This window comes from Plecotus auritus (assembly GCF_963455305.1).
Source record: "Plecotus auritus genome assembly, chromosome: 1".
Lineage (NCBI taxonomy): Eukaryota > Metazoa > Chordata > Mammalia > Chiroptera > Vespertilionidae > Plecotus > Plecotus auritus.
In genome coordinates this window covers 60173273-60197553 of record NC_137770.1, presented here as the reverse complement: position 1 = coordinate 60197553, position 24281 = coordinate 60173273, and the positions used below count along the sequence as shown (strand labels likewise).

At 38.5% G+C, this 24281-nt stretch overlaps 1 protein-coding gene across 1 annotated transcript in view; it reads left to right on the top strand.

Moving 5' to 3' along the window:
* The window catches only part of UNC13C (unc-13 homolog C), a 579627-nt gene that overhangs the window by 241059 nt on the left and 314287 nt on the right, over positions 1 to 24281 (top strand). The window contains exons 8-9 of the mRNA XM_080645235.1: positions 10406 to 10625; positions 23786 to 24013. Coding sequence (XP_080501361.1) covers positions 10406 to 10625; positions 23786 to 24013 — 448 coding nt within the window. The remainder of the gene's footprint in view (positions 1 to 10405; positions 10626 to 23785; positions 24014 to 24281) is intronic.

Below are 24281 nucleotides of genomic sequence, written 5' to 3'. Positions count from 1 at the left end.
TTTCTTTCTGTAAGTTCATTATTGCTGTATAAAAAGGCTATAGATTTCTGGTTATTAATTTTTAATCCTGCTACATTGCTGAATTCATTTAGTAGGTCTAATAGTTTTTTGATGGAGTCTTTGGGGTTTTCTGTGTATAGTGTCATGTCATCTGTGAACCAGGACAGTTTTACTTCTTCTTTTCCAATTTGGATGCATTTTATTTCTTCTTCTTGTCTGATCGCTATGGCTAGCTCTTCCAGCACTACTATATCAAACAGGAGTGGTGAAAGTGGGCATCCTTGTCTTGTTCCCATTCTCAGGGGAAATGAGTTTACTTTTTGCCCATTGAATATGATTTTGGCTGTAGGTTTGTCATATAAGGCTTTTATTATGTTGACGTATGATCCCTCTATTCCCACTTTGCTGAGAGTTTTTATCAAGAAAGGGTGTTGGATTTTGTCAAATGCTTTTTCTGCATCAATTGATATGATTATGTGATTTTTGTCTCTTAATTTGTTTATGTGAGGTATCACATTTATTAATTTGTGGATATTGTACCATCCTTGCATCCCTGGAATAAACCCTACTTGTTCATAGTATATGATCTTTCTAATGTAATGTTGAATCTAATTTGCTAGAATTTTGTTGAGGATTTTAGCATCTATGTTCACCAAAGATATTGGCCTCTAATTCTCTTTTTGTGGTGTATTTATCTGGTTTTGGAATTAGGGTAATTCTGGCTTCATAGAAAGAGCTTAGAAGTATGCCTTCCTCTTGAATTTTTCGGAATAGTCTGAGGAGAATAGGTTTTAGTTCTTCTTTGACTGCTTGGTAGAAAGCCCCTGTAAAGCCGTCTGGACCAGTTATTACTGTGGGATCAGTTATTACTTTGCCTCTTACATTTCTGATTTTGTTTATTTGGGTCCTCTCTCTTTGCTTCTTGGTGAGCCTGGCTAGAGGTTCATCAATCTTGTTTATCCTTTTAAAGAACCAGCTCTTGGTTTGTTAAGCTTTTGTATTAACTTTTGGTCTCTATGTAATTTATTTCTGCTCTGATCTTTATTATTTCCTTCCTTCTGCTTACGCTGGGCTTTTCTTGTTGCTCTCTAACTCTTTTAGTTGTAGGGTTAGATAATTTATTACCATTTTTTCTTGTTTTTTGAGGTAGGCCTGTAGAACTGTGAACTTTCCTCTCAAGACTGCTTTTGCTGTGTCTCATAGATTTTGGATTGTTGTGTTTTCATCGTCGTTTGTGGCCATGATGTTTTTTATCTCTTCTTTGAGCTCTTTGTTAACCCAATCATTGTTTAATAGCATGCTATTTAGTCTCCAGGTGTTTGATTTTTTTCATTGTTTTTATTGTAGTTCATTTCTAATATTATGCCATTGTGATCTGAGCAGATGCTTGATCTGATTTCTATCTTCTTGAATTTGAAGAGACTTTTCCTGTGTCCCAATATGTGGTCTATCTTTGAAAATGACCCATGTGCACTTGAGAATGTATATTCTGTGGCTTTGTGGTGAAATGTTTTGAAGAGGTCAATTAATTCCCTCTGATCTAGTGAGTCATTTAGGATTGATGTTTCTTTGCTGATTTTGCTGATATTTTTTGTTTAGAAGATTTATCCAGTGGTGTTAGTGGGATATTAAAGTCCCCTACTATGACTGTATTACTGTCAATCTCTCCCTTGATATCCTCCAGAACATTTTTTATGTATTGGAGTGCTCCTGTACTTGGGTGCATATATGTTTACCAGAGTTATATCATCTTGTTGAATTGCTCCCTTTAGTATTATGAAGGGGCCTTCCTTACCTCTTATTATGGCCCTCACTTTGTCATCTAAATTGTCAGAAATAAGTATTGCTATCTCAGATGTTTTTCATTTCCATTTGCCTAAAAAGCTTTTTCTATATCTTCATCATCAGTCTGTGTGAGTCCTTTGTTCTGAAGTGAGTCTCCTGTAGATATATGGGTCATATTTTCTTATCCACTCAGCTATGTTTTTTGATTGGGGCATTTAATCCATTTATATTTAAGATTATTATTAATAAGTACTTGTTTGTTGCCATTTTTATTCTTTTTTTATTTAATAAATCTTTATTGTTCAGATTATTACAATTGTTTCTCCTTTTTCCCCCGATAGCTCCCCTCCACCCGGTTCCCACCCCACCCTTTACCCTTACCTCCCCCCACACTGTCCTCATCCATAGGTGTACGATTTTTGTCCAGTCTCTTCCTGCACCCCCCATACTCCTTCCCCCCTGAGAATTATCAGTCCACTCCCGTTCTATGCCCCTGATTCTATTATATTCACCAGTTTATTCTGTTCCTCAGATTTTTAATTCACTTGATTTTTAGGTTCACTTGTTGATAGATATGTATTTGTTGTTCATAATTTTTATCTTTACTTTTTCCTTCTTCCTCTTCTTAAAGAATACCTTTCAGCATTTCATATAATACTGGTTTGGTGGTGATGAACTCCTTTAGCTTTTTCTTATCTGTGAAGCTCTTTATCTGACCTTCCATTCTGAATAATATCTTTGCTGGGTAGAGTAGTCTTGGTTGTAGGTTCTTGCTATTCATCACTTTGAATATTTCTTGCCACTCCCGTCTGGCCTGCAGTTTCTGTTGAGAAATCAGCTGACAATCGTATGGGTGCTCCCTTGTAGGTAATTAACTGTTTTTCTCTTGCTGCTTTTAATATTCTCTCTTTGTCTTTTGCTCTTGGCATTTTAATTTTGATGTGTCTTGGTGTGGTCATCTTTGGATTCCTTTTGTTTGGGGTTCTGTGCACTTTCTGAACTTGTAAGTCTATTTCTTTCACCAGGTCAGGGAAGTTTTCTGTCATTATTTTTTCCAATAGGTTTTCAGTATCTTGCTCTCTCTCTTCTTCTGGCACCCCCATAATTCTGATGTTGGTATGCTTGAAGTTGTCCCAGAGGCTTCTTACACTATCTTCAATTTTTTGGATTCTTTTTTCTTTTTTTTTGCTTTTCTGGTTGAGTGTTTTTTGCTTCTTTGCATTTCAAATCTTTGCCTTGATTCTTGCGTTCCTCTAGTCTGCTGTTGGGTCTCTGTATAATATTTTTTTATTTCAGTCAGTGTATGTTTAATTTCTAGTTGGTCCTTTTTCATATCTTTGAGGGTCTTGTTATATTTATCAGCCTTTTCTAGGATATTCTTGAAAAGCCTTATAACCGTGGTTTTGAATTCTATATCCAGTCATTTGTTTTCCTCCATTTCTTTCGTTTGTGATCTGTTTCTTCGTCTTCCCATTTTTCACTGCTTCCCTGAGTTGTTAGGGCAGCTTTGTCTGCTAGGTTTCCTATATGGCCCAGTGGGTCAGCCTTCCTAGTTAACCTGAGGTGGACACTCTTGGTGCACCCCCTTGTGGACTGTGTGTACAGCCTTGTTGTAGTTAAGTCTTGATTGTTGTTGGTATCACTGGGAGGAATTGACCTGCAGGCCAGTTGGCTGTGAGGATCAGCTGTGTCTACACTGGGAGATTTTCGGTGCTGGAGACAGCCTTTTAGGATTAGCCTTGCCAGATTGCAAAAGCCTCTGTGCTCAGCTTGGAAGGGGTGGAGTCTCAGGGCAGAGCAGACAGTCTTGGCTTCCCGTCAGCCCTGCCCTTGCATGCAAGTCTCCAGACCTCTGCTTTCCGCCGTTCCCGAGTTTCTACCTTACAGTTCAGATTTCCCCCGTAAGAGCATGGGTCCCCAGGGGCTCGCCCGGAACTGCGGTTCAGTGCAGTCGGAACTTGGGTTCAGTGCAGTCAGGAGCTTCCAACTCCCTTCCACTATGGATAGCCTGTGGTAACCTCCGCAGTCAGTCTGTGTGTGCACTCGCACCTCCAGACCCCTGCCGCCACGGCTCCCCTGAGTCTCTGAGTCTCCGAGTCTCTGTGTGCCTTTCTCTCTACCTGACAGTCCAAACTCCCCCTGTATGAGCCTGGGTCCATAGGGTTTCGCCCGGAACTGAGGTTCAGTGCAGTCGGGGGCTTCCTTCCCCCTCACGCCAGAGAAAGCCAGCCAGGCACTCCGCCACCCTTCCTCTCTGCGCACGCGTGTCTCCGTACCTCAGCTCTTTGCCGCTCCTTCTCCATGAGCTTTCCTCTTTCCTTCTAGTTGTAGAATTTCCACTCAGCCAGCTTTCCTGTGGTTCTGGACAGTGTCTGTTCTGTCTTTTAGTTGTAGTTTTGAAATTTTTGTGCAGGGCAGCAGTTTAGGTGCTTACCTATGCCGCCATCTTGGTTTCTCCTCGCCATTTTTATTCTTTATGCCTATGTTCTTCCCTTCCTATTTCTTCTTTTTACAGCAGTCCTTTTAGCATTTCTTGCAGTTCTGGTTTGGTGGTAATAAACTCCCTTAGTCCTTTTTTGTCTGGAAGCTCCTGATTTCACCCTCAACTTTGATTGATAGCCTTGGATAGTACAGTATTCTTGGATTCAGACCCTTCCTTTGCATGACTTTGTATATTTCATTCCATTCCCTTTTGGCCTGATGTGTTCTGGTTGAGAAATCAGTCAATAGCCTGATGGAAGATCCTTTGTAGGTAACTTTCTGTCTCTCTCTGACAGCCTTTAAGATTCTTACTTTGTCATTGGTGTTTGCCAATTTAATTATAATGTGTCTTGGTGTTGGTCTTTTGGGGTTCATTTTGTTTGAGACTGTGAGCTTCTTGGACTTATGTCAGTTTTTTCTTCTTCCCAATATCAGGGAAGTTTTCTGTCATTATTTCTTCAAATAGGTTTTCTATTTCTTGCTCAGTTTCCTCTTCTTCTTGGACCCCTATTATGTGGATGTTGTTTCATTTCATGTTGTCCCAAAGTTCCCTTAGGCTCTCCTCCTGTTTTTTAAGTTTTATTTCCAGTTGCTACTCTGCTTTGGTATTTTTTCCTACCTTGTCTTCTAGCTCACTAATGCGGTCCTCTGCTTCTTCTAGTCTACTGTTGATGCTTTCTATTGAGTTCTTTATAGCAGTGGTGTCATTTTTTATTTCTTCTTGGTTCTTCTTCATTTCCTCTTGGTTCTTACACATACTGTGGAATTTGTGTTCCAACCTTTTCATTGTCCTTATGACCATTGCTCTGAATTCTTTCTCTGACATATGGCTTGTCTCCATTTCTTTTACTTCCTTTTCTGGTGATTCCTCCTTTTCTTTTTTATGGGGGCTGTTTCTTTGTCTCCCCATGTTCGCTCCTCTCAGGGTGTCTGGTTATGTAGCTCTGTCTCTCCTGCATTGTCTTAAAGGCACAAAACACAACATGACAAGACACAATGCACAGGGCACCAAACACAAATGTATTCATGATACCAATAACCCCAAACAAATATGACCACCAGGGAAAAGAGAATTAGGGGAGAGAAAGGAGTGGAAAATGATATTGAGAAAAGGACAAAATGTAAGAGAGAAAAGAAAGATAAGAAATAAGAAGGGGAAAAAGTATATGTATATGGGGAGAAAACTCCAAAAACCAACAACTAATTCAAAAAAATGCAAACAACAAACACGCAGAGATGAATACAAACAACAACTATTCCAAAAAATTCAAACAACAAACACCCAATCAACAAATACCCAGCAAAATCTGAGAAGACGGAGCTTATTTCCAAAAGGTAAGGTCAAGGAATTGAATGAATGGGGAAATGGCCACAATTCAGTGTAGAAGAGGTAGAAAGAGAATGAGTTTATAAGAAGAAAAGTAAAAAAATGAAATACAAAGAAAAATAGTAAAGAAATATATATATAAAATACATTTAAAAATTTACATATATATAATTTTCCCCTTTCTTTAACCTATCTATGTATTCATATATTATTGGAAAAGGAGAACAGAGAGTATATAGGCATGAGTTGGTTATTGGAATTAATTAAGCTATTATTAGAAGAAGAGAACAGGCAAGGAGAGGAAAAACAGAAGCAAAAAAAGAAAAAAAAAGTGAAAAGCTAACTAACAAACAACAACAAGACAGACAGAAAGAAAAAATTTAAAAAATTTGCTAAGAGAAAGAGAAGAGAGAAGTATACATGGACTTGGAGCAGGGAAGAGGAAATTAGATATATGAGTAAGACCAATTTTTAACAGGGAGTAAAAAGAAAGGATACAGAAAAACTAAAGAGGAATAGGGTAGGAGAAATGGGATGAAAGGGGGGAAAAGTGAGGAAGAGAGTGTTGGCAAAAAGGAAAAATTGAGATAGAGTAAAATAATGCTAAAATGAAAATAGAATGTACGCCGAAACCGGTTTGGCTCAGTGGATGGAGCGTCGGCCTGCGGACTGAAGGGTCCCGGGTTCGATTCCGGTCAAGGGCATGTACCTTGGTTGCGGGCACATCCCCAGTGGGAGGTGTGCAGGAGGCAGCTGATCGATGTTTCTCTCTCATCGATGTTTCTAGCTCTCTATCCCTCTCCCTTCCTCTCTGTAAAATATCAATAAAATATATTTAAAAAAAAAAAAAGAAAAAAAGAAAATAGAATGTAGAACACTAATCCAAAAATAAAATTAAATTAAATAAAGAAAAAAATAAAACTTTTTTTAAAAAGGTAAAATATTAGTAATAATAATAATTAAAAATAAAAATATAATAATAAAAAAGTAAAATCAAGTGAGAAAAAAATTTTAGTTTCTCAAGTAAAAGATAAAAATTAAAAAAGTGAAGTAGTGAAGGTTGTTCACTTCCTCTACTGTTCTGCCTGGCACCTCTGTCTCCTATTAGGTAGTCAGCACAGTGTTAAAGTTCCCTGCGATCCACCACTCCTCTGTGTCATAAGCCACAACCTTGTTTTCAAGCAGGCAGGATTTCTCTGCTCACTTTGTTTCTCTGCCTGCCTTCAGTTGTATTTACACAAGAGTCAATTTCTGATACAATCTTTGGGTGGTGGTATTTCTGTATTAATTTATGGGCCTAAATGGCCCCTCTACCCATTGTTTAGATTCTTCTTTCCCTGCTGCACTTAATACTGGGTTGGTGGGACGGACTGACCCAGAGCTGGTTTCCTGCTCATCTCTTCTTATTCTGATCCCCAGTTTCCGCAAAAACAACTGTCCCCTGCAGTCTTGGTGAGTGTTTTTAATTGGAAGGTCCTATGTACTGGATTTAGTAAGCAAAAGCAAGGAGGTAAAAAAAAAAAAAAAATACAGAGGAACAGCACCATCTCACGTCTTTTTCCCCTGGCACTGTATGGCCAGTATAGAACTTCAGCCTGCCTTTCTGGGCACAGTTTCCCTTGGCTGTGGGCTTATATATAGAGTCCCCTTCTGCCAGCAGCCCTGTGGACCCCCTTCCACATTCGAGGGCTACACTGACTCCCAGGGCCATGGATTTGGTGGGGCTCAGTCTCCATCTGATATTCTAGTCCCCAATGCACATGTTTCTCCCTCCAGCCTGGATCCCAGATCTCATGTCTCTCTAGGTGATCTCTGAACTTTTCTTCCATGATTGCCTCACGAGTTGTGTTTAATTCACCAATTCCGGGTGGATGTTATTCAATTCAGCTGTTCCTTCTATCTCCTCTGTGAGAAGGTGCAGGGCCCGTCCCAATATCCAGTGCTGCCTTGTCTCCCCCTGGACAAACTTTTTAGGCACCCATGGCCAGGGAGGCTGGACTCTCAGTGTTTGTGGATTCACAGCTGAAGCATCTGGTCCCTGGGCATTATGGTTGTAGGGTCCTGGGAGGTATCCAAGGTCTTCCCGGTTGAAGGTAAGACTGGGATTCTGATCATAGCCACTCTCCCCTTCAAGATGGTGCAGTCTCTGTGGCAGAGCTGGCCACTCTGGGAGAGATTTCAGCAACAGTAGAGGCTGCCTAGCTAGGGGAGCCTGGTCTGCCAGTCCCCAACAGTCCTATGGAATATAGCTGTCTCTCACTCATACATACATACATACACTCCCCGCACATTCACGCACTCTCCTTTAGCTCTCTCATTCATACACTATCTTGCAGCCTGCTGTCCCGTCAGCCACCATCTTCATGAACCTGAAAGAACTCTTAACAGTTCTTTGCAACACATCTTCACTATGAAATGAACTTAAGAGATTTACTTGGCACAGCTACCTTTGAAAAGTGATAGATTTAGTTGTTCTGCCTATATAAACCCTAACACAGAGTCTCCCACTTGAGGTATTCCCTTGTTTGACCATCCTGCTGCTCGGTAGACAAGAAGCATAAAGAGCTCTGACTAGATTCTCATGGGTAGCAAGCCTGGATCATGCTGTTCAAAGTTAGAAAAATTGTTAGTAAAGCTTAACTCCCTAGTAGAGAATCTCCCAGGGCCATTACCAAACATATTCTTGGAAAACACATAATAAAAAAAATCTATAATAATATGCTAATTAGACCAGATGTCCTTCCGGACGTCCTTCCAGACAAAGCCAGGGCTGCGAGGGAAGCCTGGGTCCCGGGTGCCTGCCAGCGGCCAGAGGGAAGCCCAGGTCCCAGGTACCAGAGGGAAGGCAGGACCTACTCTTGCACGAATTTTGTGCACCGAGCTTCTAGTATAATAATAAAGGGGAAATGCTATTACCATACTGTGGAATTGGAAAATAATGGGAAGTTGGTCATTTCAATGCTGTGAGAAGATATTCCAAAATGAGTTTTAAGGATGATGAATGCAAAATATAAATGCCTCCCTTCTAGTATTACTTATCAGCTAGGCTCTTATAGGATTTAGGTAAATATCCATTTCTTATGCATCAGGCAGTTGTGTGAAATTACCTGTAAATGTAACTTCAGGGAGTACTAGTCTTTCTCTCAGGAAGTCACCTGCATAGTGGGATATGAGAAGTCTAGAGAAAGACTCATCCAAACAAGCCTCTTTTTCTATTGATTGACATTTGTTGATTGAAAATCTATCACCAATACTACTACTTGGTATTTACTCAGTTTTTGAAGTATGTGGATGTTACCATCATACAATTGGATCTTCAAATAATACCTTAGATAGACAGGGTAGAGAGGAAAGTGAAGCTTAGGGACCTTAAATTGTTCTGTAGATTATAAGACTCTTGGCAGAACATTCATTCATTTCACACAAAAAATATGTTGTGCCCCTATTAGGTGCCAGGGACAATGACAGGCACTATTTAGGCACTAAGGAAAGAAATATGAAAGATAGTTATGGTCTAGCACAGCCCATTTTAAATATCATGTGATGTGGCCTATGTTAGGGATCTCAGACCTCCTAGCTACCCATTCCGTAGATTTTTCCAACTCACCAAGGTTTGTTATTAGAAAGTATTTCATGTGCTATTAAAAACTATCTCCTTTTAAAATAAAAATTACCATTTGTGCCACATTTAACCTTTATCTGCTGCAATTCCTTTCTTGTGAATTAGTTGTTCTGCTCTTTCCTACAGGATAGGCAATGAAAGCAGTTCTTTGCAGAAAGAACTGTAGAAGCACTAGAAGCCTAGTGCATGACATTCGGGGGTTGTCCCTCAGCCTGGCCTGTGCCCTCTAGCAGTCCGGGATCCCTCGCTCCTTACCGCTCGGCTTGCTACTCCTTAGCACTGCCACAAAGGTGGGAGAGGATCCCGCCACCGCTGCTGCGCTCGCCAGCCGTGAGCCCAGCTTCTGGCTGAGCGGCATTCCCTCTGAGGGAGCACATTGACCACCAGGGGTAAGCTCCTGCATTGTTTGCCCCCTGGTGGTCAGTGTGCATCATAGTGACCGGTTGTTCTGCTGTAACAGTCACTTAGGTTTTTATTATAGAAGCATAGTTTAGGGATGGGGAGGTGTGAAGTGTCAGGGAGGGTACAAAGTCATTTTAGAGAGGCTTGGGTAGGATCTAAAAGAGTGCTGAGGATGATTCTAGAAGGTTAGGGTCAGCGTTGAGAATACATTTCATCCACTTTACAGATTACCGTGAATGAACGTAGACCAGTAGTCGGCAAACTCATTAGTCAACAGAGCGGCAAACCGCATGTGGCTCACGAGCCGCAATTTGCCGACCACTGACCTAGACTAAGGATAGTAATAGAAATTTTTTTAAAATTAATATTTCCTGGGAACCTATTTAAGCCTGAGACTAGGTTAGGCTCTGAGGATCCATGTAGCTTTGAACCAGATTGGTTTCATCCTTGTCCTCATTGAGATTAGAGTATAGCAGGGACATAGACATTGTCAAGTAATTTGAGCTCTTTAGTGCTATGCAAGAAGTGCGTACAGTAGTAGATCCCAGTCCAATCCCATAGATGAGGGAGTTCTTTGAGTTCATAAAATTGAATTGGGCCCTAGAACACTGAGAGAAGAGTAAGTGAGTAGAATTACTGTGTTTACTGTCTTCATTTAAATCAGTAATCAGGGGACTCTCTCAAAAATAGCATTTTCAGGGAAAAGTGATACAAATTGTTTGTTTTATGTTGAAATTCTCTAAATCCACTGACTTGGCTTGCCTGGGGAACTTCTCTCTTCTTGACAGAAAATACATGTCTTCAAGAAGACCTTGCAGGCGTTGATCTACCCCATGTCTTCCACCACCCCCCACAATTTTGAGGTCTGGACAGCTACGACACCCACCTACTGTTATGAGTGCGAAGGGCTCCTGTGGGGCATTGCCCGGCAAGGCATGAAGTGCTTGGAGTGTGGAGTGAAGTGCCATGAAAAGTGCCAGGACCTCCTGAACGCCGACTGTTTGCAGAGTGAGTACTTGGTTAGGTTGAAGACGTGGTTTTGCAGAGCCTTCCTTATCCTATATATTCTCAGGTTAGTCCTCTCCGCTCTTGCTAGTTTTCCTACCATGTATCCAAAGAAACACATACTGCCCATTCAGTCATGTAGTTGAACTTGGTGCAATTCCTACAGTATTGAACTCACTCAGCGCAATTAGATTTCTCAGAGTGAGAACCTAGAGTCCAATTGCCCTGACACCCAGTAGGAAAACTTTACAGAATTCCCAGTTGATTTTCTCATTTTACCTCATCACAGCCCCATGGGGGTAAAAGGGAATATGTAGAGTCATGTTCCTCAAACGGGGGCTAACACCCCCACCCCGTGATTCCCCCATGATTCCAGCAACTGGAATTTTTTCCAAGCCTATTTGGTGTCTGATTGAAGGAGCCATCTTTTACATCCATGCACAAGCCTTAGATTGGAAGGTCTTGTGTTTGAATGTCAAAGACAAACCTACGTTACCAGATACGTGACTTTAATCAAGAATTTTAAATTTGGGGGCTTTATTTTCCTCCACCAAATGAACAGGAATCACAAATTTACCTCAGAGAGTTATTGGAAATAGTCTCTTCTAATTGTCTGGCACACAGTAGATGCTCAATGAATCTTAGTGGCCCTTCCGCGCTTTCACACTTCCAAATAGGTACTTGTGTCAACCTTTATGACATGTGTTACCTTAAATTTTCCATTTTCAAAAAAGTAATTATTTTTACTGATACTTTAGATTCAGTCCAGAAATGTCAAAATATCACACTCTAAAGTACATATTACGGTCTTTCACTGCCTTATTTATTTGGTCATGTGTGCTGACCTTAAATAAGTTAAAAAAGCATTGCCCAAGAAATATATTTGAACATAGATTTTTATTTGCAAATAATTCTTTTTTTTTCACATTTAAACACCGTCCCCTCTGTTCATTGTTTATATAAATGTGGTCAATGTTAGGTTCATGGGTTGCTGAAATTGAGAAGGGACAGAGGAAAATGTCTAAGTAAGGATTAAATCAGAAATGCTTTCACGGCTGGCATTTGTAGTAACTGGAACATACATTCTACAGTTTTCTCTACCTGATTAGTATTCTTCCTACACAGTCAGATCAGATTGAGTCTCTTAATGGTAATAAATGTATTTTCTTAGCAAAAAAACAAAAAGTAGTAGTATTCCTCTGGGATACTACTGGAAAAAAAGTAATATATATATATATATATATATATATATATATATATATGACTGCTGAAGAGGAAGCGGGATTAACTCAATATTGCTCAGCTAATTTACTTAAAATCTCATAATTCAATTAAAATCCAATCCATTTCTTTAGAAAATGAATTGTAAAATAGGCATCTAAGAAATAAGCTTTTTGGGTCAAGGACATTTGAAAAACAGATAGGAAAAGTATCGCCATCTCAAAACAAATGGCTTGAATCCCTAACAATGATACAGATCATAGCTGAGAAATGAGCTTATCCTTTTTTCAATCTTTTAAAGAACAGAAATGCCACCCATTTATTAAGCTTTAGAAACATTTTCATAATCCATTTCCTTTTCTTAACATATATTATTGGATTTTGGCCAATAAATTAGGCAAATTTTTCATTGAGGTTATTCATAAAAATGTACCTATAAATGGGAAGAATCAACAATAGTTCAGAAAAATGAGAGTAGGTATATATGTTCCAGGAAGAGGGTGTGTTGTTGTTTTAAGTAACACCTCCTTTTTTTGCAAAAAATTTCACTTCCACATTGAACACAAATGGGTTTTCAAGTATATGAATCCAGCTTTACCACTTCCCACAATAGCTATCAAATTTAAAATTCTTCCTATGGAATCAGTGGCATTTCTTTAAGAAATTTCTCTTGATCATTGTTTTAAGCCAGGTATTTACAGTGGAAACCCCTTGCATGAGATATTTCCATGTATGCTATCATTGAAAAGGAAATAATAAAAAATTAAGAAGTTAAGAGAAATCAGAGTTTGAAGGTGTAGCTAAATGCCACCTCCTTCTCAAAATGGTCATTCAGTCTCTGAACACGTCCGGGAAAAATTTATTACCTTGATAGACAGCTAAATTCATCACTGGAAAGTTCTAGCTTATGAATTAAAATTTGAACTAAGTCCTTCTTGCCTCCTCTAATTTCTATTATTTAAGCCAAATCTTACCTCCAGAGAAAACATTTAATACATTGATTTCCATTGCATATAATAGTTTTCACATACTTGAAAATAAGTTTTATTCAGGTTTCTAGGACTCATTGTTTTGCTAATCCTTTTCTGCAGTCTGTCAATTTACACACATATTCTCTCTCTCACATGCACAAAGAAAATAAAAAGATTTTACACATGGTCTGACCAATGACCCATGCAAAAGAGCGAGTATTTAAATTTACTTCAGATTGAGTTGAGTTTGGCATTTCATTTCCATTAAGTGTTGGGTCTGGGACTTAAACATTTGCAGCCAAGTGGGATTAAATCAGATTATTATAAAACCCCATTCACTGTTTCAGTACTTCTTTGAAGGTTCGGAGATATAGAAAAACATCAAATAAGTTCCCCAAACAGTCTCATCCTAGCTCCTCTTTGACTAAATTTACTTGGAGGTGCTTCTTATACTTGTCTGTCTTCCTGGCCCAAGGCTCTTAGCTGTATAGTGATAGCTGGGAACAGAGGAGACGACCGGGAAACAGAAAGATCAGCCCCTGAGAAAGGAACTGGCTTTTCTTTCTGTCTCAGTTCCAGGCCAGTGGCAGTAGCCAGGGTCTGACTGCCCCCCCCCCCCCACTTTTTTTAATTAACTCATTTGGGTCTTGCTTTTTTTCTTTATAATTTTCCTAAGAGCTTAGGTGGTTGAGGACTTGAGATGTTAGTGACCCTGAATGATATTAATATAACCCATAAGGAACTTGCTATTACAGTTATGATAGCAACTTTAATCTAGAAAAAAAAAGTATATGTTGTCTGGGATGAGGATGGTGCAGCATGAAGCATATGTAGAGGAGAGATCATATGTAAAATATTCTCTTTATCTTTTCAAGTTGGAAAGGAAACTTCAATATTGGAAAAATATGCAAATACCATGGTACCTAACCCAATGGGCCTTTACTTCCTTACACATTTCCAAGGAAGGAATACCAGAGTCCCACTGAATAAATATTCTGCCTATTAAGGATGGAAAGTATTTCTCCAAAAGTTAAAGAAGGCAGCATCTCATGGGCGTTTTTTGTTTGTTTGTTTTTGTTGTTCTCCGTGTTCCCCACTGACATTGTATAAAGCTCATGTGTCCTAATTATTACCCATTGCCAATTCATAACATTAGGAAGTCTGGCTAGTGTACTCCCTGTCTGCAAACTAGACACTGATTCTCTTTCTTTGTATCTGTGTGGCCACATTTGCAATAGTGATATCTTAAGATGGTTATTGATATGGAGCAGCTTCTGTGGTGGGAGCTCTATTCTGGGCTTTCAGAGCTCAAAAGGGAGTAATTGATGTTGTCCCTCAACTCAAACCTATTTTCTAAAACTTAATTCAGATGAATAGTGTGAGCACATATCTTATTTTTTTAATATATTTTATTGATTTTTTTACAGAGAGGGAGAGGGATAGAGAGTCAGAAACATCGATGAGAGAGAAACACCGATCAGCTGCCTCCTGCACACTCCCTACTGGGGATGTGCCTGCAACCAAGGTACATGCCCTTGACTGGAATTGAACCTGGGACCTTTTAGTCCGCAGGCAGACGCTCTATCCACTGAGCCAAACCAGTCAGGGTGTGAGCACATATCTTGGAAACTTTTGACATCTACTCTTTCAACAGCAATTATACAAAATATGCTTATGTAATGAATACTCAGGAAGCTTAGAAGTAGGATTCTGTGTATTCACTGCTATACAGGGAGACCATAGCCTTTATTTCCCCTGAACTTAGACACATTTAAGCACTGGTAGCTGCTTAATAAATGTCAGTTTATTAATGAGGACCTAAGAACTATAGTTAGAAATGTCATGTAATGATTTAAAGATCATTCTTTCATAGAAACATAGACTTTTAGAGGAGCCTTTAAGATCAGTGGATTGAGTTCATACAATTTAGTATCTTGTCAAAAAAAGAATCAAGTGGATATTATAGTTAGAGTTAGAACTCAGGTCTGTGCACTCCAAGCCCAGTGTTCTCTCCTAATTTATAAAGAAATATACAGCCCTAACCGGTTTGGCTCAGTGGATAGAGCATCAGCCTGCGGACTGAAGGGTCCCAGGTTCGATTCTGGTCAGGGGCATGTACCTTGGTTGCGGGCACATCCCCAGTGGGGGGCGTGCAGGAGGCAGCTGATTGATGTTTCTTTCTCATCAATGTTTCTAATTCTGTCCCTCTCCCTTTTTCTCTGTAAAAACAAACAATAAAAAAACACACAAAAAAATCAATAAAATATATTAAAAAAAAAGAAAGAAAGAAATATACAAAGTTGGCCCTAAGGAGAGAAAATGAAAATTGTTGAATTTTATTTGTAGTGCTTTACCAGTCTTGCATATAGTTTCCCTGTCTGTAAAACATCCTGTGTCGCCCAGATAGATCTTGGCTTCACAGAACTTCCCACCATGATGATGCCTCAAGGCCTGTCCGTGGCCAACCCGCCAAGCTTGGGGCATGATAGGTCACAACATGCTATTGCATTGACTCTTCAACCACACTAAAGAGGAAATAATCTGATACATTAATTTGTGTAAAAGTGGAATCAGTAGTTAAGTTACTTTAATACAATGAGCAATTACTTAACCCAAAAGAATAAACTAATAATGGAGTATTTTCAATTGCTGGGGCTTCTGTAGGGGGATGAAAGGGTAACTGTGCCTTATATTATGTCATACAGGTATCAACATAAACATAAGAAAGATCTAGTTTCTCATCCTGCTACTACTGGAATTTTTTTTAAAACCTCTCTGAACATCATGTTCCACATGTGTGAAAAGAGATGGTAATACCCGTTAATTCCCTCCAGCTAAAGACTACCAGGAACACACTTGTTGCTTTAAAGGTTTAGTTTATTGCCCATTGCTGAAGGGAGCATGCAGAGCAGGGTGAACTGTACAGTGTCTCAGTAAGAGGATTTTAGACAGCAAAGGTTCGCCTGGATTGGGTATTGTCTGGAAGTGAGAACAGCTCTATGATTCTGCAGGTCAACAAACCTTACCTACAAGGAGGGGGGACTCGAGTGAAGCTAACAGTTGTACTTAGTAACGAAACAGTGGCTGCTTAGTTAGAACGGGGGATGTTTGTGTTTATGTTATTGGTAGAAGTGGAGGTCTGGGGTGCTGCAAGGAAATGAATTTCCTGAGGCCCCCTGGGAGGATGGGGTTTTTGTGGAAAGCTTCATTGGTGATGTAAAATTAAGGAGGTTCCCCTTCAAGGTCCCATCTTTGTTCATCTCACCATGGAAGAAGTCTAATCTTACCTTCAGAAGGGCCAGAATTAAGGCCACTGCCTAGAATTTCTGTTTCATAGTATAGTCTAGTCCAGTCCAGTATCTGGTTAACTTGGCTTGTATTCCCAGCTCCAGTCCAGCATCCTGAGTGTGGAGTCTATGTTGCCATGGGCCGTGTGGCTGCTTAAGACCACATAGCATGGGTGAGTGCAGGTCACAGAGCAAGCGAGCAAGTGGGAGAGGGAACAAGAAGCAAGAGAGAGAGAGGGAGAGAGATGTTTTAACTTTGCATTTCTGATAGTGTATACCCCCTGACCAAACCATTGTCGCCCAGGCTAGACTGACAGGCAAGCATCTTCCCTGCATCACTCCAACTTCACTGGGTATGCACCCATCTCCCCTTTTGTTCCATCCCTTGCCCACTCCAACCCCCGCCCCCGCCCCGCCGTGATTTGTTGGACTGGCGGTATTCTGGGGAGTGTGATGCTACAGGTTCCTGGTGAAGCTGCCCAGATGACCAACCTCCCCACTGCTCTCTTCCTATTATTAATATTAATAATCAGTTATGATGATAACACTTAGAAAAAATATGAAGTGCCCTTGTTTGTGTCACTTTGCACTGTCATAGAATGACTGTGAGGTGGCTGTCCTGTGAGCTTGCTCATGTCCAACAGGAGAACAGCATGGCCTAACTGTGAGTGCCAGGTCAGCTTCCAATGACGCTGAACTTGTGTCAGTCAAGTTCCTGGCTGTCAGAGTATATGTAAGAAAAGATGGGAAAAAAAGAATCTAGTGCTTAAATTTCTCATTGTTTTATCATATTTCACTTGTTTTTTGAAAAGAATATGAAGAAATCTATGTAACTAAAAATAGCAAGAAACAAAAGGTCTTTTCTCCTTCTATTCCCCCCTTGCTTTCTTCTTTTTTTTCCATACATAGTAAAAATAATTTGGAAATTGTTCATTTTTTAACAATTAATTCGTTCCCCTAATTCTAATAGTTTTTGACTCTGAAATGATTCTGAAATTTTTAAAAAGAAAGTATAATGCTTATGAGATATAGTAGCTTTGACATACAATTCTGTGAGTGGATTCCTGATTTTGTCTTCTTTTAATATGCAAATGTTTCCAAACTTGTTCTAAATGTTTGTATTTACAATTAATGGGACAATTGAATATGGTGGAGGTGGAGGGGGAAGAAATGTTGCTTTTTGTTTGTTTTTGGACCCAAGTTCACTGACATTGAAGTCACTTCATAGAAGGTGGCAGTGAGGGGGCCACCCTTGGGAGTGGGAGATGATGCTCTGCTAGATCTGTGCTCCTCCAGTTATTTTTCTGCTAATTAGCAGTCTTTTGTCGGTTTGCCAGAAATCTTGTGGAGTGTGTGGTTTGATTATATAAGAAAAAGGAGGTGGCTGACTTGAAGACTGGGGGAGTTGCAGGTTGGTCCTTGAAAAGAATAAAGACATGTTAAGAGAGGAGGGTTAAAGATTATCTTGGGTGCAAAACAACTAAAGAGAAAGGGTAGGAAATACTAAGTACATGTCCACCTACATGATTTCATGGGAAATAAAACAAGAGAGGCACCAGAAGCAAGCCCACCTACATGATTTTACTGGCAAAGAAATGGAAAACAGCAAAGTTTTTCATATAAAGGGTCCTAGAGAGGGAAATGCCTCAGTACTGGACCCTCAGTGCTTTTCATGTGTGCTAACAGGTAACCCCTCTGGGTTCACCAGCCCCGAATGCAGGTAAGGATTTATAAATGTAAAATAATAATCGTTATATTTATTATTGCCATTATATATATTATTTTCTTTAAAATATCATAAATACCATGTATAATATAAATAACACTTAATATTATAATAAATATTCGTTAGTTTTATAGTTTCTAGTTTCTTGAACTCTATTTTCTTTTATCTTCAAGCACTTCTTTGGCTCCCAATGAGCAGAGTTATGGAGCATTTAACACATGGTAGACATTGCGTGTGGCCCTGTCTTTGGGAGAGTTTTCAAGGAGTTGCTTCATGGGTCAAGTACAGAACCATAAAATTTCTCAATGTGAAATTCCTTAATAAGTGTTTGTATCTTCACCCTTTTGACATTCTGAAATCCCTATACATGTCCAGTTATTAGTATTGAAACTATAGTCATTTTCTCATTTAATCCTTACAAAGACTCTGTTAAGGAGGATACTATTATTTTTTCCTTTTGTTTTTCAGATGAAGAGATAAAGGCTTACAAAGATAAACTAGCCCAATCTCAAATGGTTATTAAATGACAAACCAGGATTCACACCCACGACTCTTTCCTCTATACAAAAGCATCATGAGCCACTATGCTTTTTTACCTTATTTAAAATTGATTTTATTGATATATTTCTTCCATTTATATTTGGACTTATGCCCTTGTTTTACACTGATGACTAAGTGCATGAGATATATAGGCCAACCAAATTCTGCTTTCTAATGATGGGCACACAGCTTTTGTTTTCAGAAAATTCCAAATTCAAAGCCAGGGGCGAGGTATAGTTTATATCTACATAAGGTGCTCCCACAGCACATTTATCATTTTACACTAGATTTATTCTTGTTTATTGCAGGATTATGGCCTAGCACATTAAATGAGACCCAGAGCTAAATTAGTTAAATATGGTAATCATTTTATTTTAGGCTCCCCTAAGAAATATTTTGTCTTCTTTGTATATTGAGTGTATCCTATTTTCTAAGCAGTGTGCTAGAGACTTGGAAGGCACATTTAAGTTAATTAAGGTTGGTCTTGCAGGCTAGCATATAGGATATATGTATTATTCAGGTAGCTGTGACAGTGGTGATTGATAAATATTCAATACTTTTGTGAGGCAGTTGCTTGAAATCCTCCATGTTAAGCATAGTTACACCATAAAAATCTGCTAATGCTACAAATCAAGTTTGTTGTTTTATTGTTGTTGTTTGTTTTTATTTTCTCTGTGTGTGTGTGTGTGTGCGTGCGCGGAAGGAGTGGATGTGATCACTGAGTTTAGAAAACCTCTTCATCTGTTAAGGAAGATATAAGATCATTTGCTGGATTGGAGGGTAATGGGGGTGAGATAGGTGAAGAGAGTTGAAGTGTTTGGAACAGCTGTTGAGAAAAGTAGTTAAGAAGAGACTGAGACCAAGGAGAATATTGCAGTTGGTATGTATAGATAGATAATTATTTGGAAGATGCACTAAAATTGTAAATTGCCATATAAAGGTGGTGAAATTGTGAATTTCACATGGGATTTATATTTTGGGTAATAAATAAAAATTGGCTGTCTCATTAAATTATGTAGAAGAGAATCATGTGGGATAAGTTTGCCTCTGTTTAAGGTTGAATTCTTTTGCAGTTTTGCTGTGCATAATTGTATTGACTGACCTGTCAATTAATTGTTTTTAAAAATAACAATGATGCATTTCATTTGTACAATGTATTATACTTTACAAAGTGCTTTTACTATAAATTATCTCTTTTTATTTTATTTCTTTTTTATCTCTGGTTGACATATTACTATATTTCAATTAGGTACTAGACACTTGGAAGGAAGACTCACATAAATGCAAATTTAAGTTTATCTCTGATGACTTTGAGATAAACATAATATTCAGGACAATTTGTACCTATTTAAGAAATGGTGTGTTTTTTAAGACAATATATGTGGGTTTACACAATAGGGCAATAAAAAGTACTTATAGATTAGTGACAAAAATTAATTATGAATTGTCTCTGTATCTCTGAACTAAACAAATCAAAGTTGATTTTCTTCAGATCAAAAATATGAAAGTAGAACTTTTAAGAAGTTATATATATATATGGAGTGTCCCCCAAAACTGTATACATATACTTTGAGTAATTATAAAGGGAGTTTTTATTAAAATATGTTTTATTTTCAAAATGGAGCTATCAGCTGTTAAAGTGTGTATACATTTTGGGGGGACACCTTGTATATTTCCTAGAAATAACAGATAAAATGTCTCTGCTAACTTATTCTCTTAGCCTGCCAATTTCACAAGTTGTGGGTCTATTGTCTGTACAAGTTAGAGATTTTCTACTCCAATATCAAGAATATTTGTGAATGTGATGCTTTCCTAATTAATTCTTTAAAAGAATTCAAGGAGCAATTGTTAAGTACAGAGATCTGATTTCTTTAAATGAAACATCTTCTGACATTCCAGCCTTGAATTTAATAGCTTTTACTTGAATGAGAATTTATCATGGGGTGGTGGTCAGCTGGCTCTTCCTAAATTTAGAAAAAAATCATCCAAAATATATTTAACTCTTGGGGACTTTAATACTCTTTCCTGGAGCCTTTGGGAACACTCATTATCACGAAGATAATAGTTGTTTAGAGTATTGGAGAGAGCTAACATTTTTATGATATTTCTAACTCTTTGAACATTTTTAGAATGGCCTTTGCAAACCAAACATTTGGGACACTTTTAATCTTGAAGGTAACTTTTCAAACCATCACTGTTCTTTCTATTTAATAACGATTCCAGTACTTGTAAAATCTGCTCATTGAATAATTCTGTTATTGGTGGCGTGCCCTCTCCGTCCCCACCTGTTACTGGTGAAAGTAGAGCTCTTGGGGTGCCACAGGGAAAATAATTTCCTGAGGCCCCCATCGGAGGATGAAGTATCATGGGAAGCTTTATCGGTGTAAAATTAAGAGGGTTCCCCTCCAAGGTCCCATTTCCCTTTGTCTCACCACGGGAAAAGTCCAGCGGTGTCTTCAGCTCGGCGAGGATTAAAGCCCCTGCCTGGAGTTTCCGCTCCATGTTAAAGCACAGTCCAGCCAGCATCTGGCTAGCTTAGCTCCTGTTTCCAGCTGCAGTCCATTGCATGCGGGGTCCGCACGGCTGGGGAGTGCAGGGGCAAGGGCGGGTTACAGAGCACGTGAGAAGCCGAAGAGCAAGAGCAAACAAACAAGAGAAACACAATTCTCTGTCTGGGATTAAAACCGGGAGCCTCACCCAAAACCCTTCAGGACTTTGTGTGCTTGTAGTGGCTCCTCTCACCTAGTATGTTGTCCTTCTCCCAGGTTTCACTGACTGACACGCACCTGTCCTATGTCACCTTGGCTTCACTGCACATCTGCCCATCTTCCCCTTTGTTAGACCCCTAGCCCCAGCGGTTTACAGGGAATAGACCTGTGATTCCGTGGGGTGTGTGAAACGACAGCTTCCTGGTGAAGCTGCCCAGGGGACTATGCTTACAATGTCTGCCCTTTCCTTTGCTCTCTTTCTATTATTAATATTAACTAGCTAGTTACAGTGGTAACAATTGCAACCAGTGTTTAGTCTGGCCTAAATTAATTTTGCTGTGTAAGAATTATATACTGGGAAGTTATGCCAACGTAAGCAACATCCAAACCTGTAAGAAATTTTATGAGTTTATCTGAGGCAAACTCATGACAACTGCCAGGAAGCAAAGCCTCAAGGGACTAAGAAAATGCTCCAGAAAATGACACTTTTGCATCTTATCTTATGCATTAAAATCAAAAGAGTCGTCATAAGTGGGTGACAAGAAATCTGTTGGTGATAGATTAGGGAGGCAGGAGAAAGTAAAGTGAGGGATAGGAGGAAACCTCTGGGATTGGATAAAAAGTAAAATGATAGACACATTTATTTTACACAGGGGGGTACAGGAAAGTTAGCAGTTAACAATTAACACAATAACAATAAGAATGAGGGGATCTGTGTTCTTTGCTCAGGTACAGTGATTGTGCTTTGAGGGGAAATTACTTTGCTGGTACAAAGACATGTTTATCAGGTATGTTATCCTAGATGCAAAAACAGGACAGACTGGATCAGTTACGATTGACTTTTGTTAGCGAAAAATACTGCCCTAGGACATAACTACTGCCATGAATTGCTTTTAAAAGAGTGTTAACTTCAGACCATCCTATTTGGTTACTTTAGGTCTCTGAGTTTGTAAAGCAGCCATGCAGGCCTTCCCTGAGCTTGTCAGGTTTAGTATGGGGTACCTTTCAGTCCACAGTTATTGAAAAATTAAAAAAAAATGCTTAATTGCTTAATGGTACATAATGTATGAATGTGTAGCTGTTCTAGGGCATGTTTTAACAGAGGACTAGGGCATTTAGAATGGCAAATTATTTTAAATTGAATGCACTAATTTATAGTACTTTTTTAAAAAAATGTGACTTGTCCTCAAATGTTCTTTTGTGTGTTTTTTATATTATTATTATGTAAGATAAAGACTGGGAATCTGTTCTTTTTACCAGCAAAACGGCCCTCTCTTTTAACTGTCTCTAATTACACCTTGATTATAATTAATAAATTTTTCCACTTTAGTGAATACAAGTTATACTTTCAAATTAATAAATATTTTCACTAAATGACTGCTGTCAAATTGTATATGAATTTATAAAAAGCAAAGTTAGTAGTTGACCTTTTCTCTTTAAGCTTCTATACTTAAATTGGCTTAAGATTCACTGAATTCAATTCAAAGAACATTACTGAGGCTATCCTTTTAGGAGGAATTGTGCAGAAAATTTATCCCATTTAATCTTAACGTTTTATGAAATACTGTATGAGTATACCTATTTTCAGAAACATAATATTTCAAAAAATCTAATACACGTTGGGAATCCTCAGTCAGGTAGAGGAATATTGGAACAATTACTAATTATGAACACAAGTTTCTTATTCTTTTCACTGCATCTTAATTGCTTCTGTGTCAAAAAAATATTTGCTTTCAGCTGTGGCAGTTCCTATAGATGGGCTTTTGCTCTCTCACTTCAAACTCACTACAAAACTATGAGAATTGAAATCACTAGTTACTTTTTCTGTAATACTGAGCAACCCAGAGGCTAGACAAAGCACGGAGAATATCTAGCTGGTAATTGGAAAAGGTGAGGGATCCAAGAATGAACTATTGGAAATACTTCACTGCCAGAAGGATTTGTGTTAAAAACAAAAAAAAAGCCCAGAAATTTGAGATCAATCATAAAAAAAAAAGTCCTAGAAAAAACAGAGTTTTGAGTGGAAAGTGAGAATTCAGTCTGTTCAAAACCATGGCCTTATTATAGAATAATAAGTCAAGTCTATGGTCTCTTCAGTACTTTAGAGGTTTTCTAACCCGGTGGTTTTCAAATCTTTTTTAAACAGCAGAATCACTTCCATTTCAAGTATAATCTTACTCTGTATTTCAAAATACAACAAATAGTGGTGGCTTTTATTTTATAAGAAAAAAATAATCATTTAACTATGATAAATTCCATCAACAAAAATATTAGACACTTTGGATGGACACAAGTATTTGAGATATTGATTTTGAGTGATATTTGCCATATATATTTCCCGATTTGATTTGGTTATCCATTTAGTAGATATGTGCAGTATATAATACATTTGATTGTGTTCATTCTTTTGGGGGGGGTTCAAATTTGTTTTTGAAAACTCAAACCAAATATTTGCACAACCCCTGATTTAGTCCAATAATACAAGTGAGAAAACTAGTGCTCAATGAGGTACATTCACTTGCCAAAAACACAAGTTGTCCTGAATCTCAGCATTGTGACTTGTACTCATATTTTCCAAAAAAGCTACTGTGACTCCTCAGAATAAAAGCATTCATTCATTCTCATGTTCCTCCTCCCTTTCTTCCCTTTCTTGGGCCATCTGAAAGTAACCAGACATATATTTACACCACTGTTGATTTTTCCATTATAGGAGCGGCAGAGAAGAGTTCTAAGCATGGTGCGGAAGACAAGACTCAGACTATTATTTCAGCTATGAAAGAAAGAATGAAGATCAGGGAAAAAAATAGGCCTGAGGTTTTTGAAGTAATTAAAGAAATGTTTCAGATTTCTAAAGAGGATTTTGTTCAGTACACAAAGGCAGCCAAACAGAGTGTATTGGATGGGACATCTAAGTGGTCAGCAAAAATAACCATTACAGGTAAAAATAAGTCTTTAAAATTTTTATCCGGCATTTAGTTTTTATGTCTTAGAAATCACTGCCTAAAATAATTGCAGATAAAATAAATATAATTTTCAATCTTGTCAATATTGACAAGAAGTCTACTTGGCACTTCAAATTTCTAAAATATATAATGGATAACTGAAGTAATGTCTCGTCCTATCTGTGTTTTGTTTAATCAAAAGCTATGTCTTGATCTAATTGAAAGCTCTTCCAGCAGAAGAAGGTTCTGTTTTACAATATACCC